This window comes from Mycteria americana, chromosome 2 (assembly GCF_035582795.1).
Source record: "Mycteria americana isolate JAX WOST 10 ecotype Jacksonville Zoo and Gardens chromosome 2, USCA_MyAme_1.0, whole genome shotgun sequence".
NCBI classification, from domain to species: domain Eukaryota; kingdom Metazoa; phylum Chordata; class Aves; order Ciconiiformes; family Ciconiidae; genus Mycteria; species Mycteria americana.
Genome location: NC_134366.1, coordinates 43,821,981 through 43,839,009, shown reverse-complemented (window position 1 = coordinate 43,839,009; position 17,029 = coordinate 43,821,981). Strand labels below are relative to the sequence as shown.

Genomic DNA, 17,029 nt, shown 5'->3' with positions numbered 1-17,029 from the left:
TTATTTTGGATGCTGTCAGGGAAGGACAGGGAAGTAGAGAATATTTGATTCTCGTTTGGCCTGTTCAGTTTTACTCAGGGCCACACAATTGGCTGTAGTCATCACTGGTGCACACAGTCTGCTTGTCTCAAAGGTTCTCAAAATACGTGTTTCATAGCATTTCCATAAATTAGAAAAATGTGATGTCTAAATCTGGAAGAGAAAGGTGATTTCCTTTGTTCTGAATAGAATGAAATGCTTTATTCCTGTGCCTGCTAAGAGGAAAGGGAAAAGAAAAGCATCAAATCTTAAATAGCAGAAGCTGGAGAAGACAAATTTAAATAATACAGGGAGAACTGTCCTTGTTAATTGTATGCTATAGGTTGGTGTTTGGCCTTTTTGAGCCTGCTGAAGTTGTTTGGGTGAGTTCAGTATCCTTTGCTCCTTGTTCCTATGTGCTTATATGCTTTCTTACCCTTTGCTTTCAGTGCTATCCGAGGCTGCAGCAAAGGCTAGATTGACAGAGAATTGATGATGCTTTCTTCTGGTTGAGAAATTTACGTGGTGACTGGTTAATCCAGGATTGGAGTTTAGCCTATATTTACTTTATACAGATATTTACTGGGAACAGCTAAATGGGAGTGAAATATTTACCTGAGTGGCAAGTGGGTTATGTCCTCATTATTTATCTGTGGATGGTTTTTACTGGTCATGTAACACCTGCTCCGAAGTTGGTAAACCCCCTGTAAGACAAAGAGGCAATTTCAGGTATTAGGCAGGTGGTAACAGAATTTTTTTCTGTTATGTCTGCTAGCCAGGCAAAGAAGTCATGTGAGTTCAAGTTATGTTTATTGGCATTTTTAAGATAATCCAAATTTACAGGTAGGAATGTATACTGTAAAATGTCATACCTAGTCTCTTCGTAGATGTGTTCTTACTGTCTCAGAATGGGGCTTTTCTACATTTGGTTGCTTTGAGAGATTTAAACTTTTCCTTTTGTGTGGTTTTATTTCAGTGGGGAAGGTATTTATCAGGAAAAATTTGCTGAAAGATGCACCAAATTCCTGTATCCTCCCCCCAAAAGTGGATTAGTTTTCTGTAACACTGCTTGGTCTTCCAATCGAGACATTTTTCATCATCTCCAGCCACGTTAGGCTTGAATTCTGTTTAAATTACGACATTAGCCTATGTGATAATATTTTTTTACAGTCCTTGTCTTATTTAATCAGAAAGCATTCTAAACTGGGATTGTATCAGGCTTAATTACTTCAGTTAAATAGAGAATGTAAATTATAGCAATTGAGAAGCCATAGGAGAGGCATTACAGTGTTTCTTAAGTCCCACTGAATGAACTGTCCGTACTAAAATGTAAAAAAGTAGTTTTACAGTTATTATTCAGAACAGTATTCAGTATTTTGGATTCAAACGCTTAAGCACAAAATGGATGTTATAAATACTTAACCTGAGGAAGTGGGTGTCTTTTGTAATATACTATTGTTTCCTTATTTTGGTTTATCATGCTTAGTAAATCACTAAATTTTGTTAAGAAACTGTCACATAATCTGTTGAATTTTTTCAGTTGAGAGGATAGCTTGATCTGAATACATCTGCAAACTTAACATTTAAATTACATGACAAGTTTTGATTGTAATTTAAATTTCTGTCAGGTTTTGTTTGTATCTTGAGAGTGACAGATTGAATGAATGATGTTGATTGTTGGTGTCTTTTTCTTTTAGACATTATTTGATAATCAGATAAATGCTTCAAAAAAGGAAGAATCGGAAAGCATTAATAAAAATGACACTTCAAAGAAGATGTCTGTTGAGAGAGTTTATCAGAAAAAGACTCAGCTTGAGCACATCCTCCTCCGTCCAGATACCTACATTGGGTCAGTTGAACCGTTAACTCAGGTAAGTGTCACTAAGTTTACAGTCTTAATAGTTTTTGTTGTTTTAATGAGGAAATGAATATTCTGATTAATAAATAGGCAAATCTCTACTTTTCTGAGTATTCTGAATTACCATACTAAAAACTATGGTCGTGTTTATGTATGCATGTGTAGGAGGGGGTCAAGAGAAGACTTTTTAAAGCAGTACTTGGTTCACCTGAAAAAACATGCTCAGAAAATGTTGAAGTTCAGTCAAAACATAAACACACACTTAGCATGTAAACACACAGTTGTGTGTGTGTATATGTGTGTTTTTACAAACATGCCTATGTACACACAAATATGCATACATACATGTATGTATGCATATTTGTAAGTAGCATTTGCTCCAGGTCCAAAAATGCTTTGGTCTGTTTGTTTAGGTGGAGAACAGAGAATTTAAGCCTCCTACTGGCGCTTTTTTCAGCTGTTTTTGTGAAGTTGCAAATTGCTTTGAACTTCACTGTCTGTACTGTTGGAGTTCCCCACCAAGTAGAGGATAATGCATTTTAATTATGGAAGTCTTTATGGGTACAGTTGTAATTTTTGCCAGACTTCTGCTTCTGCTTTTGTCTCATGTGACAGCAACAATCAGATTGGAAGAGTAAAGTTCCTGAAGTAAATAGATCTTATAGAATCATAAACTGGTTTACCAAGACAGTAAATATTTTTATTTTATTTTGTTTACATGTAGTTAATGTGGGTTTATGATGAAGATGTAGGAATGAATTGCAGAGAAGTTACCTTTGTTCCAGGCTTGTACAAGATCTTTGATGAAATCCTTGGTAAGTATTTTTAACAATAATACTGCTTTAACATTATGGAGTACATACTTTTCTGAGAGCTCTCAAAGCCGGTTAATTTGTATTCAAGTTTAAGTCACAGACTGAGAGTCCCACTAAGCTGCAGTGCATGAAAATTTTAGTGCATTCCAGCACTACAGAACAGTTTAAAGAAGGAAGAGTGTTTTCAGTTGAACTTGTAAGAATGTAATTATTTGTTACTGAATGTCTAAATTAGATCATTGTTTATGATCAATATTGTTACAAGGTTTTTAATCTGCAAAGTTGATCAGGGCCACAGTTTTAAGTAACATCTGAAACAAGATTATCCTTCTCAAAGAAGACAACTGAAAGTTGTCTAAGTGTTAACTTAGATCATAATCTCATGAATCATTAAAATTACCTCCTTCTGTACAGAATGATAGTGGTGATGATGGTGATTCTCACATGGATCATTTCTAGACGTCAGACAGTTTTAAAATGAATAAGTATCATACTGCCATTTAAAAGCATGGTGACTGAGCACAAACAAATGATTTTTAGAAAATTCTGTCATAAATCCCTGAGTCACTATGACTTACTAGTTTATGATATTCTCTTGGTGACAGGCACACGTTGAAGACTAACGAGCAGTAGAGATGTGCAACATCTGAACAGTGTGCTGTCTGCTGAACTGATATTTTGGGTTAATTGGCGTGAATTCTTGGGCTAATCAGTTTTTATGAAGTTATGTTGTAAGGATTGGTGGGATTATATCATAAACTAAATTATAGTCTATTTGAGGTCAATGGGAATTTTGTCATGACCTTCACTTGGTTCAGAACTTATCCACACCGCTAAAATTATGCTTTACAGCATTGCTGTCTTGGAGGCAATAAAGACTATATCTTGGCCAGGTGGAAAAGGAGGAGTTTTTATTTTTTTTTACTCATTACTTAATTTGAGAAATATGGGAATGAAAATATTTCATCACTTTTTTTTTGAGTGCTGCCTCATAGATAAAATTTACGGGCTTTTCACGGGAGGGAGTCACTTCCATCTTGTCCCATTCGAAAGGATTGTTATCATATCATTATCGTAGTACTGTATGGCTTATTGCTTCTTTGTGTAGCACTGATAAGTGCTCCACAGAGTGTGGTTTGAGAGCTAGGGGTCAGTGTAATAACATTACGAAAATTGGACAGTGTAGCTGTGCATACTTTTTAATGAAACCGCACTTAATGATTTTAGCAAAAGCACCTTGAAATACCTGATCTTATATTGAGATCCTTATAATCTATTAAGATACTAAGATATTTCAGTTTTAATGGATTTATCTTCATGTCCTTTGGTGTTCTGGGCTTTTATTTTGATCTGTTTCATGGGTGATGAGACAAATGCTGAAAATGATTGTAATGTGTTTTCATGGCTAATGGCCATAGTTGCATTTCTGATTTCTCTTGTTTGTAGTTAATATACTTTGGAGTGCAGTTTAATTAAATTCTGATCAAATGTTAACTTCCAATTATCCTTCTTTTGATCCTAAACTGTGTAAACTGTTTAGGAACTAACTTACAACTGTTAGTTTTAAATCTCACAGGCTCTTTAGAGATAACTTTTGCTGCAGTCAAAACACTCCTTAATGGATGTGACTTTTTCAGGATTGGGTTTCAGTGGCAAAAGGATGTGTGAACTGATCTGGTGATGTGTATAATTTCCTAGGGGTTTTAACCGTATGTGGTGTAATGTGTGTAATAAATATCCAAACAAGTGCAGCAACAGAAGAATGAAGTGTTTCGTATGTTAAGAACAGTTATGAGAACAGGGTCACAAAATACACTTCTGTATTTATTTCTAAGATAGTCTAACTGCTAGAAATAGAGTCAGTAATTATAAGAAGGTTGAAAAATATCTTGCAGATACTTGGTCATATATAGAGACTTCATTAATAAGATACAGAATATACAAAAGGATACCAGATTAAGAAATACCTGGACCATTGTAACTTGTGGTGGAATATGTATATAATCAGTTTTACAGATCAAGTAATTAATTATTGCTCCTAGAAAGTATTAATTTGTGCTACTTTGTTTCATAGTAAATGCTGCTGACAATAAGCAGAGGGACAAGAATATGACTTGTATTAAAATATCCATTGATCCGTAAGTAAAAGCATGTTTTCATTTACTTTCCCTGCCAGTGCAATTGTAGTTCAGATTTGTATAAATTATTTTACTAAATAAAATCGGATTTTTTTAAAAAACAAAATAATATTTTTGGAATTATTCCATTAGCTTCATATTTTAAGATGAAAAGGTGAATTAAAAGTGGTTAACAGTAAGTGCTACCATTCTGATTTATAATAATTTGCTTTCCTAAATCACTCATTAATGTTTGATTGAATGAAACTTTAAACCAGAACATCATAGAATTCATGATTGGATGAAAGCTTGGCAGTACATAGCTATAACCAACCAGGTTATTTATAAATCATAAATACCAACCTTGAGGTTTTGTAACATAATTTTGCACTTCTTGAACTTCTATGTTAACTCCTTTAGCATTAGGATAAGGTTATGTTTGAATTAGTCAGCTATATCACACTGAAACTGCAGATTGCAAATACATCATTACAATTGTTTTTTGAAATTGAATACTTGAAGAGATATTTCCTAATGAGAAGTACTGTAGTTAAATAGATGTTGATTGGGTTCCTTTAGTAGTACCTTTTCAGTGACGTTTAACTGAATAATAAATGTTTGAGACCTAATTTTCACACCTAATCTTTAGAATAAATATACTGAGGAATAATTTTTCTGCAAGTTTTCAGTGCATTATCAGCTTCTGTAGACCAAATTGTTTTTATCATGGGGTGGGAGGGAAATGCTAGTGTAAATCTGCCTGACCTGTCATGATTTTGAACTCTCTAATAGTCCAAAATGAAAAATCTATGTGAGAGCTACAAGTATTCACAATGCCAGATGTTGATGGATTTTGGCATTGATGCATGAAATAAGTTACAGCGTTTATCATAACTGGAAAATAATGGTTTTAAACAGATGATAATTTGGCTGTGTATGGGTGGACTTCAATGAAACCTAAAAAGCTACATCTCTAACTTAAGTATAATTCTGTCACTAAACTTCAGGATTCTGTTACAGATCATGTTGATAGTGAAAGCTCTTCAAACAGATTTTTTGGTTTTTTTTTAATGATACAAAATACTGTCATCTATGGGCAATTATGCTCCTTCCTCTAAGACATCTAATAAGCACAAAGAAGTGGTTTTTTGTAATTAAAATTGATAGAGATGTGAATAAACATGGGAAGAATATGGTCTTTTATTGTATTTTATGTGGTTATTTAAACAGGTAAAATGTATGCCGGAGTCTGTTTTCAAGATTACATTAATTGGCTTAATCTTCACTATTTTATAGGGAATCAAACATTATCAGCATATGGAATAATGGAAAGGGCATACCAGTTGTGGAACACAAAGTAGAAAAAGTATACGTACCTGCTTTAATCTTTGGGCAGCTGCTAACATCCAGCAACTACGATGATGATGAGAAAAAAGTTACAGGCAAGACTGTATTTAACGTGCTTTGTTTTATTCAATTAAGCCATTGTTTGCTTTTCAGTATGCTTTCTCTTCTTTTTCTCTTTTTATTCTGTTTCATAACAGATGATCACTTAGTCACTTAGTCCTGTTAGGTAAAATGACTTAAAGAAAAAAATTTCATTTTTTCTTTTTTAATATCAGTGTTTGTTACAGAGAACTTTACATTTACATCTTTAATGTCACTACTCATTATTCAGTAACAGACAACATATTTTCATATTTTAATTATAGCATATGCAAGCATTTAAACATTTATGCTCTTGAAATGAAGGGAAAAAATAAATTTAATAAATTAGGGTATGATTTATTATCCTAAATGTGAAGTAACCCTAATTTAGATCATGAATGAAAGTTAGTTCTGTTCTATCCTACCCCATATATTTTGCCCATATTATGATGTGTGGTTGTAGAGTGATTTGGATCTGATCATGACCTAGTTTTCAGCCTATCAGGGTGTTGAGGTCACTTGCCTTTCAGCAAGCAACTGGTAGATCAACCTAAGGGAAGCAATGGGAGCTTGCTGGCCTTGCAGGGAGGAGCAAGCTGCTCATTTTTGAGGCAGAAGCAGTTGCACCAGATTGGAGGTAGTGTGAAACTCCTTCTCTGGCAATGTTGACATGTGGCCCAACTTTGGTCTTATACAGGAACATTTTACTACATTGGCATACTCTCTGAATATCATAAATATGGTTCTGCTGTAAAAAACTTACTATATATTGTTTTTTCAGGTGGACGCAATGGCTATGGTGCAAAACTTTGTAACATATTTAGTACAAAGTTTACAGTTGAAACTGCTTGCAAGGAATACAAACACAGCTTTAAGCAGGTATAGAAATGATCTCAACTTTTTTCATTTTCTTTGCTGTAATTATAAATTTAAAATTTAACAATTTTCTATATTTCATGAATATTTCATGAAATGAATCATTTAACATTCACATGGATGTGCAGTGTTTGCAGGCTAGGTAGTTCAGTCAGTAAAATTACTACTTCTGTGTATTAGAATTTGGGTTTTTTTTGTTAAATAATATTTTTCTTGGGAGTGTTAGGTGACTAAAAATGAAAAACAAATTTGTTCTGTTAAAACTAAAGTATATACATATGCATGTGAAAAGGAATATATTTAATTGAAACATTTTGTAATTGCTGTTATAAAATTTGTCAAAAAATCTTTCTACTTATCTGTGCAATTATCTAGATAATTTTTTATAGCGTTAAGAAAAAGATTTTTCAGTGTTTATGTCATGAATTTCATGAGCCTAGCTGGACTTTGGTGCAGCCCCCCCTCCCTCCCCATTTGTAATCATTGCTCATTGTTATCATTGTTAGCACACAGACCAAGGATTGAATGTAATCTGATCTGCTGTGTATAGCTTTGAGATGTCCACCTTTCTAAAAGAACTTTGTTAAGAGTATTAGATACCAAAGTTCCTTGGCTTTGGAGTCTTTCCCAGTTGGTGGCTTCCTTCTCTTTTTTTCTGGACAAGTAATTAATTTCTGGTTATGCTGTCATGTCACTACATAAACAATACATTTCAATGGTTTTACCTGTCTCTTTAAAAATGTAATATTTTCTGCTGACTGCCAAAAAGCAAATTAATATTGGTTTGAGTGTACTTTTTGAAAATGACATGCTTTACGACTTAGGTAAAGTGCTCTGTTTTCCAGTATTTTCAAAAATAGTGAAAACTTAATACAACTGAACTTTGATATATGCTGTGAGTAGGTGTTCTGCTTGGTCTTATAAATGTGTCCCTGTTCTTAAACAGGGAACAATACCAAGACTCCTAAGTCAATTCTGAGCGAGTTGGTTTGTCAAGAAGCATGCTATGGTACACTGCACAGCCACTAAGATGCTGCCTCAGAGACGACTGAGTCTCTGCACAGGGACTAATAAGCTTCTTTATAGAAGTGTGTAGTAGATGAAAGCGTTAAACTGATGGGCAATAAGGACTGTTTAGCTAGCTCACTTGTATCTAATTTAGACAGTTCTGTGGTGGGCCCTATTTGCATTAGAATTATGTCCATCAATGTAATGATACCTGCATATTTACAGAAACCACAAATCTGCTGTCACGGATACTTGTGCAAATCTTGGTAGAGCAATTAATGTTATGCGTAGTATTTGACCAGAGGAAACTTCTAAAAGAAGTTTGTGAGCTTTTTGTTGTGTAGCTGTTGCGATCCTAGCATAGCTGGAAAATTGAACAAAGGAGGAGGGTAACATGTATTGTAAACTAACGTCTAAAATGTTTTGTTTCCAAAGACTTGGATGAACAACATGATGAAGACCTCTGAATCCAAGATTAAGCATTTTGATGGTGACGACTACACATGCATTACATTCCAGCCAGATCTATCTAAATTTAAAATGGAAAAACTTGATAAGGATATTGTGGCCCTCATGACAAGAAGAGCCTATGATTTGGCTGGGTCATGCAAAGGAGTCAAAGTCATGTTGAATGGGAAGAAATTACCTGTAAGAGACTAATTTTAAAATATTTTAAGTGTACTGAGTATTTTATGCAAAGAATAGTAATTGTTATCTGTATTACTCATAGGTAAATGGATTTCGCAGTTATGTAGATCTTTACGTAAAAGACAAGCTGGACGAAACTGGAGTTGCACTCAAAGTTATTCATGAAGTTGTGAATGAACGATGGGATGTGTGCCTCACTTTAAGTGAAAAAGGGTTTCAGCAAATCAGCTTTGTAAATAGTATAGCTACCACAAAGGTGAGTAGTTATATTAAATGATAAAAAATGTAAATAATAAAAATGTGTGCTAAGGTTATGCCCAGTCAGATATTTGATAAAAAAATACATCTGGGTTACTAAAAACAAACAGGTGAGAGAATCCGTTGCATGAGGGGATCTGACAGAGCAATTGATTGCAATCAAAATACATTCATAGCAGTATTTCTGAATATGCACTAGTTTTTAAAACACTAGTAATCATTATCAGTGATACTGATGTCTGTCTTATGTGAGCATACACGGTATTGATTAAATGTAAAATGAATGGAACTATTTTATTCCTTCCTTTTTTAACACATTGTAATAAAATAATTCTGAAATTAAGTTAAAAAATGTACAAACTCCTTTAAAGCTAGTAGTAGCAAGTTTTGGAGGGCAAAAATGGCTTTTGGTGTTCTTGAAAAATGGCTTTCCATTTATTGCTTTATGATGTATAAAACTGGCCTGAAATGTTGAGATTAATTTTCTTCTATTTGTGTTTCTATATAAGGGGATCCAGGTGTTCTCTGCACTTATTACCAATTACAGTAGTAGTGAAATGATCTCATAGCAAATCTTCAGTTATGATGAAGCAGCAATATGCTCAGCATACTGAAGTACAATCTTTATGCTTCTCAAATTGCTGGGGTGCTCAGGCACCAAGGCAAGCACCTGAAATCAGCCAGCATAACTTCATTTATACCAGTTTGGTGTGGCCCATGTTTAGGGATCTGGGATTGACCATGGTGAAAGAAAGTCTTTGTCATTTCTACTGTTCACAAATTGCACCAGATGAGTGATCTAACAACAGTCAAGCAATTCGAGTGATTGATGAGGCTGATTTTAGGGAATCTTAACCATGAGATTCCCCAAAGGATGAGAAAGATAAGAATTTGTAATCAGACACTTAAAAACCCCTCCTTGCTCAGAGCTTTTCTAAAAGAGTCAAACGGAAGAAAATTCTAATGGTAGCACAAGTGGTTCATAAGCACCAGTAGTTACACTAAGTGGGGTCCCCAGTCTAGGTGGGTGCCCAGAAATACCAGTGTTAATCTGGGTGGTAGATGATGTGTAGCCAGTGTTTTGGTGGGATATAATTTTTACTACATAACTTCTTCTAGTGTCATATTCAGTGTAGCTGAACCAGTGTTCAGTGGTAAGAGTGATAGTTTATTTAATTGTAGAATATTTACTTTCTAAGTGTGCATTTTAATCAAATGCTTATCTGATAATTGTAAAAACTAGGGATAACAAATGTATCTGGTAGTTGAAAAGTTAAAACTTTTAATTCAGGCCTCTTTATGCAACATAAAGAAGAAAAATAGCATGACCTTAAAGATATATACAATACCTTTACGAAGAAGCTGGCAATGTAGAGAAACTTAATAGTGTTTGATAATCAGGTGAAGAAAATGCATTTGAAAAAAATGAATGCTTATTGACTCCTAAGTTAAATATAGTGCATACACTTACTCAAAAGATTTTGTATTTGACTCTTTTGGATCAATTTTCACCCGTCATGCAGTTACACGTACATTGTTATCATATATTCTTTAAGAAAATTCATAGAAAAAGTACTGTGTATTCTTCAAAGGTAAGTGTTGTAATTTCTAGTTTTTCCCACTCTCCCGATCCATGCCTTATGTGTGTGACTGGATGTGGAATGTTCGGGGCCGGTGAACCACCTCACCAGCAATTGATGTGCAACTACCCACTGATGAGACATAATGGCTAGTAACTAACTGCGTCAACTGCCTGTCCCCTTATCTGCTAACAGGTGAGGAGCTCATTTCAGCTGTTTTTTGGTTATTTATCGCTGTTTGCTGAAAGCTTTTCATTTCTGTTTCTGGATAAATTTCACCCAGTCGTAACTTCCCTTCCACCTTTTTTAAACTTGCTTTAAATTCCAAACAAGTTTTTTTTTAGGTTGATGGGGGGTTTTTTTGAGGGGTGTGTAGAAGGTCAGGCAGTATGTTGAGGCACAACTCCCTTGCTTTGTTCTTGTAAATTTGTTACCTTGGTCAGGTCCCCATTTATTCACAATTTTGCCACAGTAGACCATTACAGAATTTGACTTCAGGCTCTGAGGCAGCATTTGAGAGAATGTTTGTAGCTATTATGGTTGTACAAATAACCTTTTGGTGGGACTTGTGTATAAACTGATTAAACATGGTCTTCTCAAGTTCTCAGTTTCAAATAGTAGCTGTAGTAGAAATTGTAGTAGAAACTTCAGTTATTGACATAACAATCTAATGATATTTTTAATATGGTGGCACTGCTAACTGTAATACTACTCATCGTTTTAGCAGAAATGCTCAGCTAATACAGATGCAGTGTCAGATAGTAGACTAGGGTGGAGGGAGCATCCCAGCCTGTTAAAATTTGCTGGAGTTCAGCAAGAAATTCAGGACCATTCCAGAACTTGATGTTTTCAGATTTATTCTAATAAAATAAACATAACAGAAAACAAATGCAAAAGAAATTAGGATTTTATTTGTATAGTTAATTCAATGAAAATTTCAAATTTATAATTGGCTTCTGAAATTGTTTGCCATATGAACCATTTATCTGTCCATAGAATTGAAATATGGCTTACCTCGGAATTAATCAAGGCTGTTGACTATGGATGACGATATGAATAGAATGTATATAGGAGCCAGTCTAAGCTTCATTTTTAAGATTTTAGTTGTTACCATTTCATTACATGTCTTTGCATCCTGAAGCTTGCAAGACTGGGATTCAGTCATAATGGTTAACTTCTGGGAAAAGAAGGTTATGCAGTTTTAGTGCTCTTTCTCATAATACAGTAGTCATAATAGTCATTGACAGCCCTCTAGATGTAGAGGGTATTTTTCTTTTTCTGTCTTGTATTCAAATGCACTGACAGTTGGGGCAGTTATAGGCTGTTATGCTTCTATAGTGGGTAAATGTGCCACCTACTGGTGAGACGGTTGAAAGGTTCCCAACTTTGAGCTCTGAACATCCCTCACTCAATGCTACACACTAAGAATGGACACAAGAATGGGGAACTGTTATAGTAACTGATATCTTCTACGAACAAGAATTACTGGTAAGTAGCTAATTTTTGATGTGTCAGATGTTAGTTTTAGCAAAATATTTGAAGTGCTAAAATTGCAAAAAAAAAAAAAATCGCTAAAATTGTAAATACAAAAATATACTGAGATATTCCCATAAGCATAAGTTTTCAGTAATGTGGTGAGTAAAAGTAATGCACTTTAAAATTGCCATTCAAATGTGGAATGTTTTTTTAAACATGTAATTTGATACTTTCCTGTAGTAGCTTTTCTTTACAGTTTGGAAATGGTTTTATTTTTCTTTAAAGTGGCAGGATGTCGATGTATCAACTTTCACTTGAACTTTCCTATGCTGAAACGCCATCATCCATATGTGAATAAAAACTGTTGTGTTTTAATTTTGGTGGGGCTTGGGGTTTTTTGTTTGTTTTGTTGTTTTTTTTAAGAAGAAATGCCATGAAAAAATACTTGTATCTATGGTGCTTCTAAAACACACTAGTGGTTTGTGTTGCTGTTTAGTAGGTGACACTAGAGACTGACAGAAACCATAGATGGTTTCTTTGAGGTGCAAGTACTGGTTTTGGTTATGACTAATAATATTTACCATCTTAAGCTATTTTTTTTACCTCTTCTCTTTTCTTTTCATCTCTACTTTCTACATGAAGCTGAGAGCACAGCCACTATCTCCCATCAATTCAACCACTTTACATCATCTTCAGCCTTTTCAGATGCATACTCTGCCTTAAAATGTAGAATCCTAACTTTTGATTTTTGCTTGCTAGTTCCTTCTTTTCCTCTGTCTTTTTGGCTGCTGTTCTTTCTTAGTTTAGTTGTTTCCCATTTCTTATTTCTTATCTCTTATCTATTCTATTCTTCCTCATACCCATCAAAAGCTTTTTTTCTCCTCAGTTCTGTTTTTAAAACAGCTTTAAAGGAGGGTTTTTTTGTTTGTTACCTGATGATGAATGTCTCCATAGATGTGTTTTCGTTATTTTGTCTGTCGTAATGCAAATTGGTCAGAACAGGAACCATTATTTAGTCTGTATTTTTGTAAGGCACTAATTGATGTTAAGCAAAGGTGATCTTCTGTGTAAAATATTTAGCATTGAGTTAGGTATGTTTTAATTGTATAGGATATGCCTGCATCACTCCATCCTTTGTTACAAGATAATAAATTTTAGTCAAAGCATTATGAACTTTCTATAACAGCCACTAGAATTTAGCATTTTATTATTATTTGAACCTTTTTGTCTGTAAATTTAAAGGAAGGCATTTGAATAATCAAAAATGTAAGCAGCTTTCAGATATCCAGGGCTTTAGGACCATTCATATTTTTGACATCTTTCTGAAGCAAGCCTGCTATTTTACCTGTAAGGGAGGTTGTGTCACCTTGGACTTGTAAATCTTTAAACATGTTTGTCACCATTGGTTTAGGCAATTTCAGTAGTCATTGTTCCATAGAATTAAAGACTACAGGATACATACCTTCAAATACTAGTTGTTCTTCCTAATCTGGAATGTTTTATCTATGACATAAGTTTGTGCTGTTTTAGTGTGTTCCCTCAGCGTTCAATTCTAGGGCCAGTCCTGTTCAATGTATTTATCAACGATCTGGATGCAGGAGTTGAATGCACCATTAGCAAGTTTGCTGATGATACCAAACTGGGAGGTGCTATTGCCTCTTTTGAGGGAAAGGAGGCCTTGCAGAGGGATCTAGATAGGTTGGAGCATTGGACTATGATTATTGGGATTAAATTTAACAAGTCCAAATGCTGGATTCTGCACCTAGGACAGAGTCATGCGAGGCACAAGTACAGATTGGGAGAGGAGTGGCTGGAGAGCAGCCCTGCAGAAAGGGATCTGGGGGTGCTGGTTGACAGCAGGCTCAATGTGAGTCAGCAGTGTGCCCTGGCAGCCAAGAGGGCAAACCGCATCCTGGGGTGCATCAAACACAGCACAACCAGCCGGCCAAAAGAGGTGATTATCCCGCTGTATTCAGCATTGGTGTGGCCTCGCCTTGAGTACTGTGTGCAGTTCTGGGCCCCACAATTTAAGAAGGATGTGAAGGTCCTTGAATGCATCCGGAGGAGGGCAACAGAGCTGGTGAAAGGGCTGGAAGGAATGTCCTATGAAGAGCAGCCAAGGACACTGGGTTTGTCTAGTTCGGAGAAAAGGAGACTGAGGGGCAACCTCATTGCTCTCTACAGCTTCCTGAGGAAGGAAAGTGGAGAGGGAGGCGCTGATCTCATCTCACTGGTATGCAGTGATAGGACACATGGGAATGGTTCAAAGCTGCATCCATCAGGGGAGGTTTAGACTGGACATTAGGAGGCACTTCTTTACCGAGAGGATGGTGAAACACCGGAACAGGCTTCCTGGGGAGGTGGTCGATGCCCCAAGCCTGTCAGCGTTTAAAAGGCATTTGGACAATGTCCTTAACAACATGCTTTAACTTTTGGTTAGCCCTGAAGTGGTCAGGCAGTTGGACTAGATGATCATTGTAGATCCCTTCCAACTGAAATATTCTATTCTAGACTAGTCTTTACTAGTGGTCCTGATTCAGACTACTTCTGCATTGTAGAATATACCCCATGATTGTTAGGTTTCTTTTACACATGTAAATCAGTAGTCATTGTTAGGATGTAACAGATCTGTAATAGACCTTTTTTTTTTCCCAGAAAGCTTATATGAAATGCCTTTATTTTCCAAGCAATTTAATCTCAAAATTACTTGTCTTCTAGCAGTATGTTTTGTTTTTTTTTTTTTTTTTTTTTGTAGCTGGTTTAAAGTTTAAGTCCGAAGAGAATTGTAGCTAGAGAAGATGCTAGAAGCTTTGGGGCACCTTCTGAAGGTGTTCAAATGCTTAGTGCTTCCCTAGTTAGACTGAATTTCATCAATAGTAAAACCACTATGTAAACATTGAAAATAATATGTATTTTCATCACCCTGCCATATTGCAAAGCATGAGTTATATATGGCTTCAGAAAGGTAACTTTTCTGACTTACAACTTCGAAAGTTTAAGTACATAAGTATTTCTTCCTCAGGGTCTGTTGTGCTAGGGATCATAGTGAGGAGGTGAATACACTGCCTCCACCAAAAGTTTTCTTGCAATAATGGCTTCACTTGAAATATCTAGTTGGAAAGGCCTTAAGCAAGGATAACCAGTACTCAGAGTCCCTCTTTTTTCTCTGGTAAAGGGAAGAATGGTGACAGGCACTGTGAATGTTTCACTTTCAGCTGTTATGGTGCAACGGAGGAAGAAAATCCTATATATTCTTTTTTTTTTTTTTTCCCCCTCACCGTGATGATGCAAGAAATTGCTTATAAGCCTTTTTTTTTTTTTCTTCTGCATTTGAGCTGTAACTGTAAGGGAGTCCAGCTGACTGCTCTTGTTTGCTACAAGACAGGTGGCAACATGACTATGTAGCTACAAGTTATTGCCCTGTGGTCTCCTAAGGGGTTGGTTTGCCATCTTACGGTTAACTGCATTCTCTGTTATGTATCTCTTGTTGCTACATCAGGTATGAATTTGGAGCAGGTTTAGTCTCTGGTGAGTTTTAAGGAGAACTGCTCATCTCCTTAAGGTTATCTTGCACTGTTATTTTAGAGTTTTCTGGATCTTGTGGTTGGCTATTTGCAGTTTGCTCTCCATTTGCCCTTGCATAAGCCCAAGGCTGGCAAAGAATGCTAATGGCGTTTATTCAGAGAGTTCTGTAAATACAGCTAAGAAGAGGTGAGATGACTTTTGGGAAGGAATAGGCATGGGTGCTGTATATTTGAGGGTGAGCTCTTGAACGCTTTTTTATGAACCAAATGGGGAAACTTTAATTTGATGAACAAATGTGTGATGGTTTTTGTCCAAGGTTATGTGCCTGTTAAAAAAGATACCTCTTGACAGCCATGTGGTGTTGCAGGTACCGTCCCAGTGCTACAGAGTAATTTTCAGATCTGCCATGCTCTTAAGGTGTAAGCAGCTACATTTGAAGTCCAGCACTGTACAGTGAATGAAAGGTCTTCTGCTTCTTCTGTTTCGTGTAACATCCATCATCGTCACTTGTATGAAGACTGAATAACGTGAAAGAGAAACTTTAAAACAAATTTTCCTTTGTTATGCTGCAACTTAATGTGCATGGATTTTCAAATTTAAGTATGAGTACAGGAACTTTGTTAATACAGCTAAAAGCTATTAGGAAATTCAATGGTTTTGTTTGTTTTTTTTTTTTTTTTTTTCTCTTCCCTCATTAAGGGTGGTAGGCATGTTGACTACGTGGTGGATCAGGTTGTGGGCAAACTGATAGAAGTAGTGAAAAAGAAGAATAAAGCTGGAGTTTCAGTGAAACCATTTCAGGCAAGTGACTTTATACAAAAATATTGAAAAATTGAATGTGGTAATTTTGTTGAGTAAATTGGTTTCTATGTTTTCAACAGGTGAAGAATCATATATGGGTTTTTGTTAATTGCTTGATTGAAAACCCATCATTTGATTCCCAGACAAAGGAAAACATGACATTGCAGCCTAAAAGTTTTGGGTCCAAGTGCCAGCTATCTGAGAAATTTTTTAAAGCAGTAAGTAAAGCATATTTCTTTTTTTCTGTGAAGCAGGAATTGACATACTGGATCAAGTGTATGTATGTTATGTAACAGAAGACTAATTATTGCATTATGGTACTGTAGTGACATTAGCATACTATGAAAATGGGATGGAGGAACTTCTGTTCATTCTCTGGCCTTAATAATGGAAGCAATGACTGTGTTTTGGCAGTTGCCCTGGATTTAAAAGCAAGCTTCACCTTATCAGCTAATTTGTTGGAGATTCTGGTATTTATATTGGTGAAATGAATTTGAGTCTTAAAACCTAAACACAGGTCTTGACCAATTTTTTGTGTTAAAATATTTTTCTGAAGTTGAGAAATTGAATGAAGACAAATGAAAGTTGTCTACATTATTATTTGATACCAGTCTTATTCTC

The 17,029-nt window shown here is 35.5% G+C and overlaps 1 protein-coding gene across 1 annotated transcript in view; it reads left to right on the top strand.

Moving 5' to 3' along the window:
• The window catches only part of TOP2B (DNA topoisomerase II beta), a 67,026-nt gene that overhangs the window by 16,348 nt on the left and 33,649 nt on the right, over positions 1-17,029 (top strand). Inside the window, exons 2-10 of the mRNA XM_075493174.1 lie at positions 1,716-1,889; positions 2,601-2,691; positions 4,766-4,829; positions 6,105-6,250; positions 7,018-7,115; positions 8,556-8,768; positions 8,851-9,024; positions 16,307-16,408; positions 16,489-16,626. Coding sequence (XP_075349289.1) covers positions 1,716-1,889; positions 2,601-2,691; positions 4,766-4,829; positions 6,105-6,250; positions 7,018-7,115; positions 8,556-8,768; positions 8,851-9,024; positions 16,307-16,408; positions 16,489-16,626 — 1,200 coding nt within the window. The remainder of the gene's footprint in view (positions 1-1,715; positions 1,890-2,600; positions 2,692-4,765; positions 4,830-6,104; positions 6,251-7,017; positions 7,116-8,555; positions 8,769-8,850; positions 9,025-16,306; positions 16,409-16,488; positions 16,627-17,029) is intronic.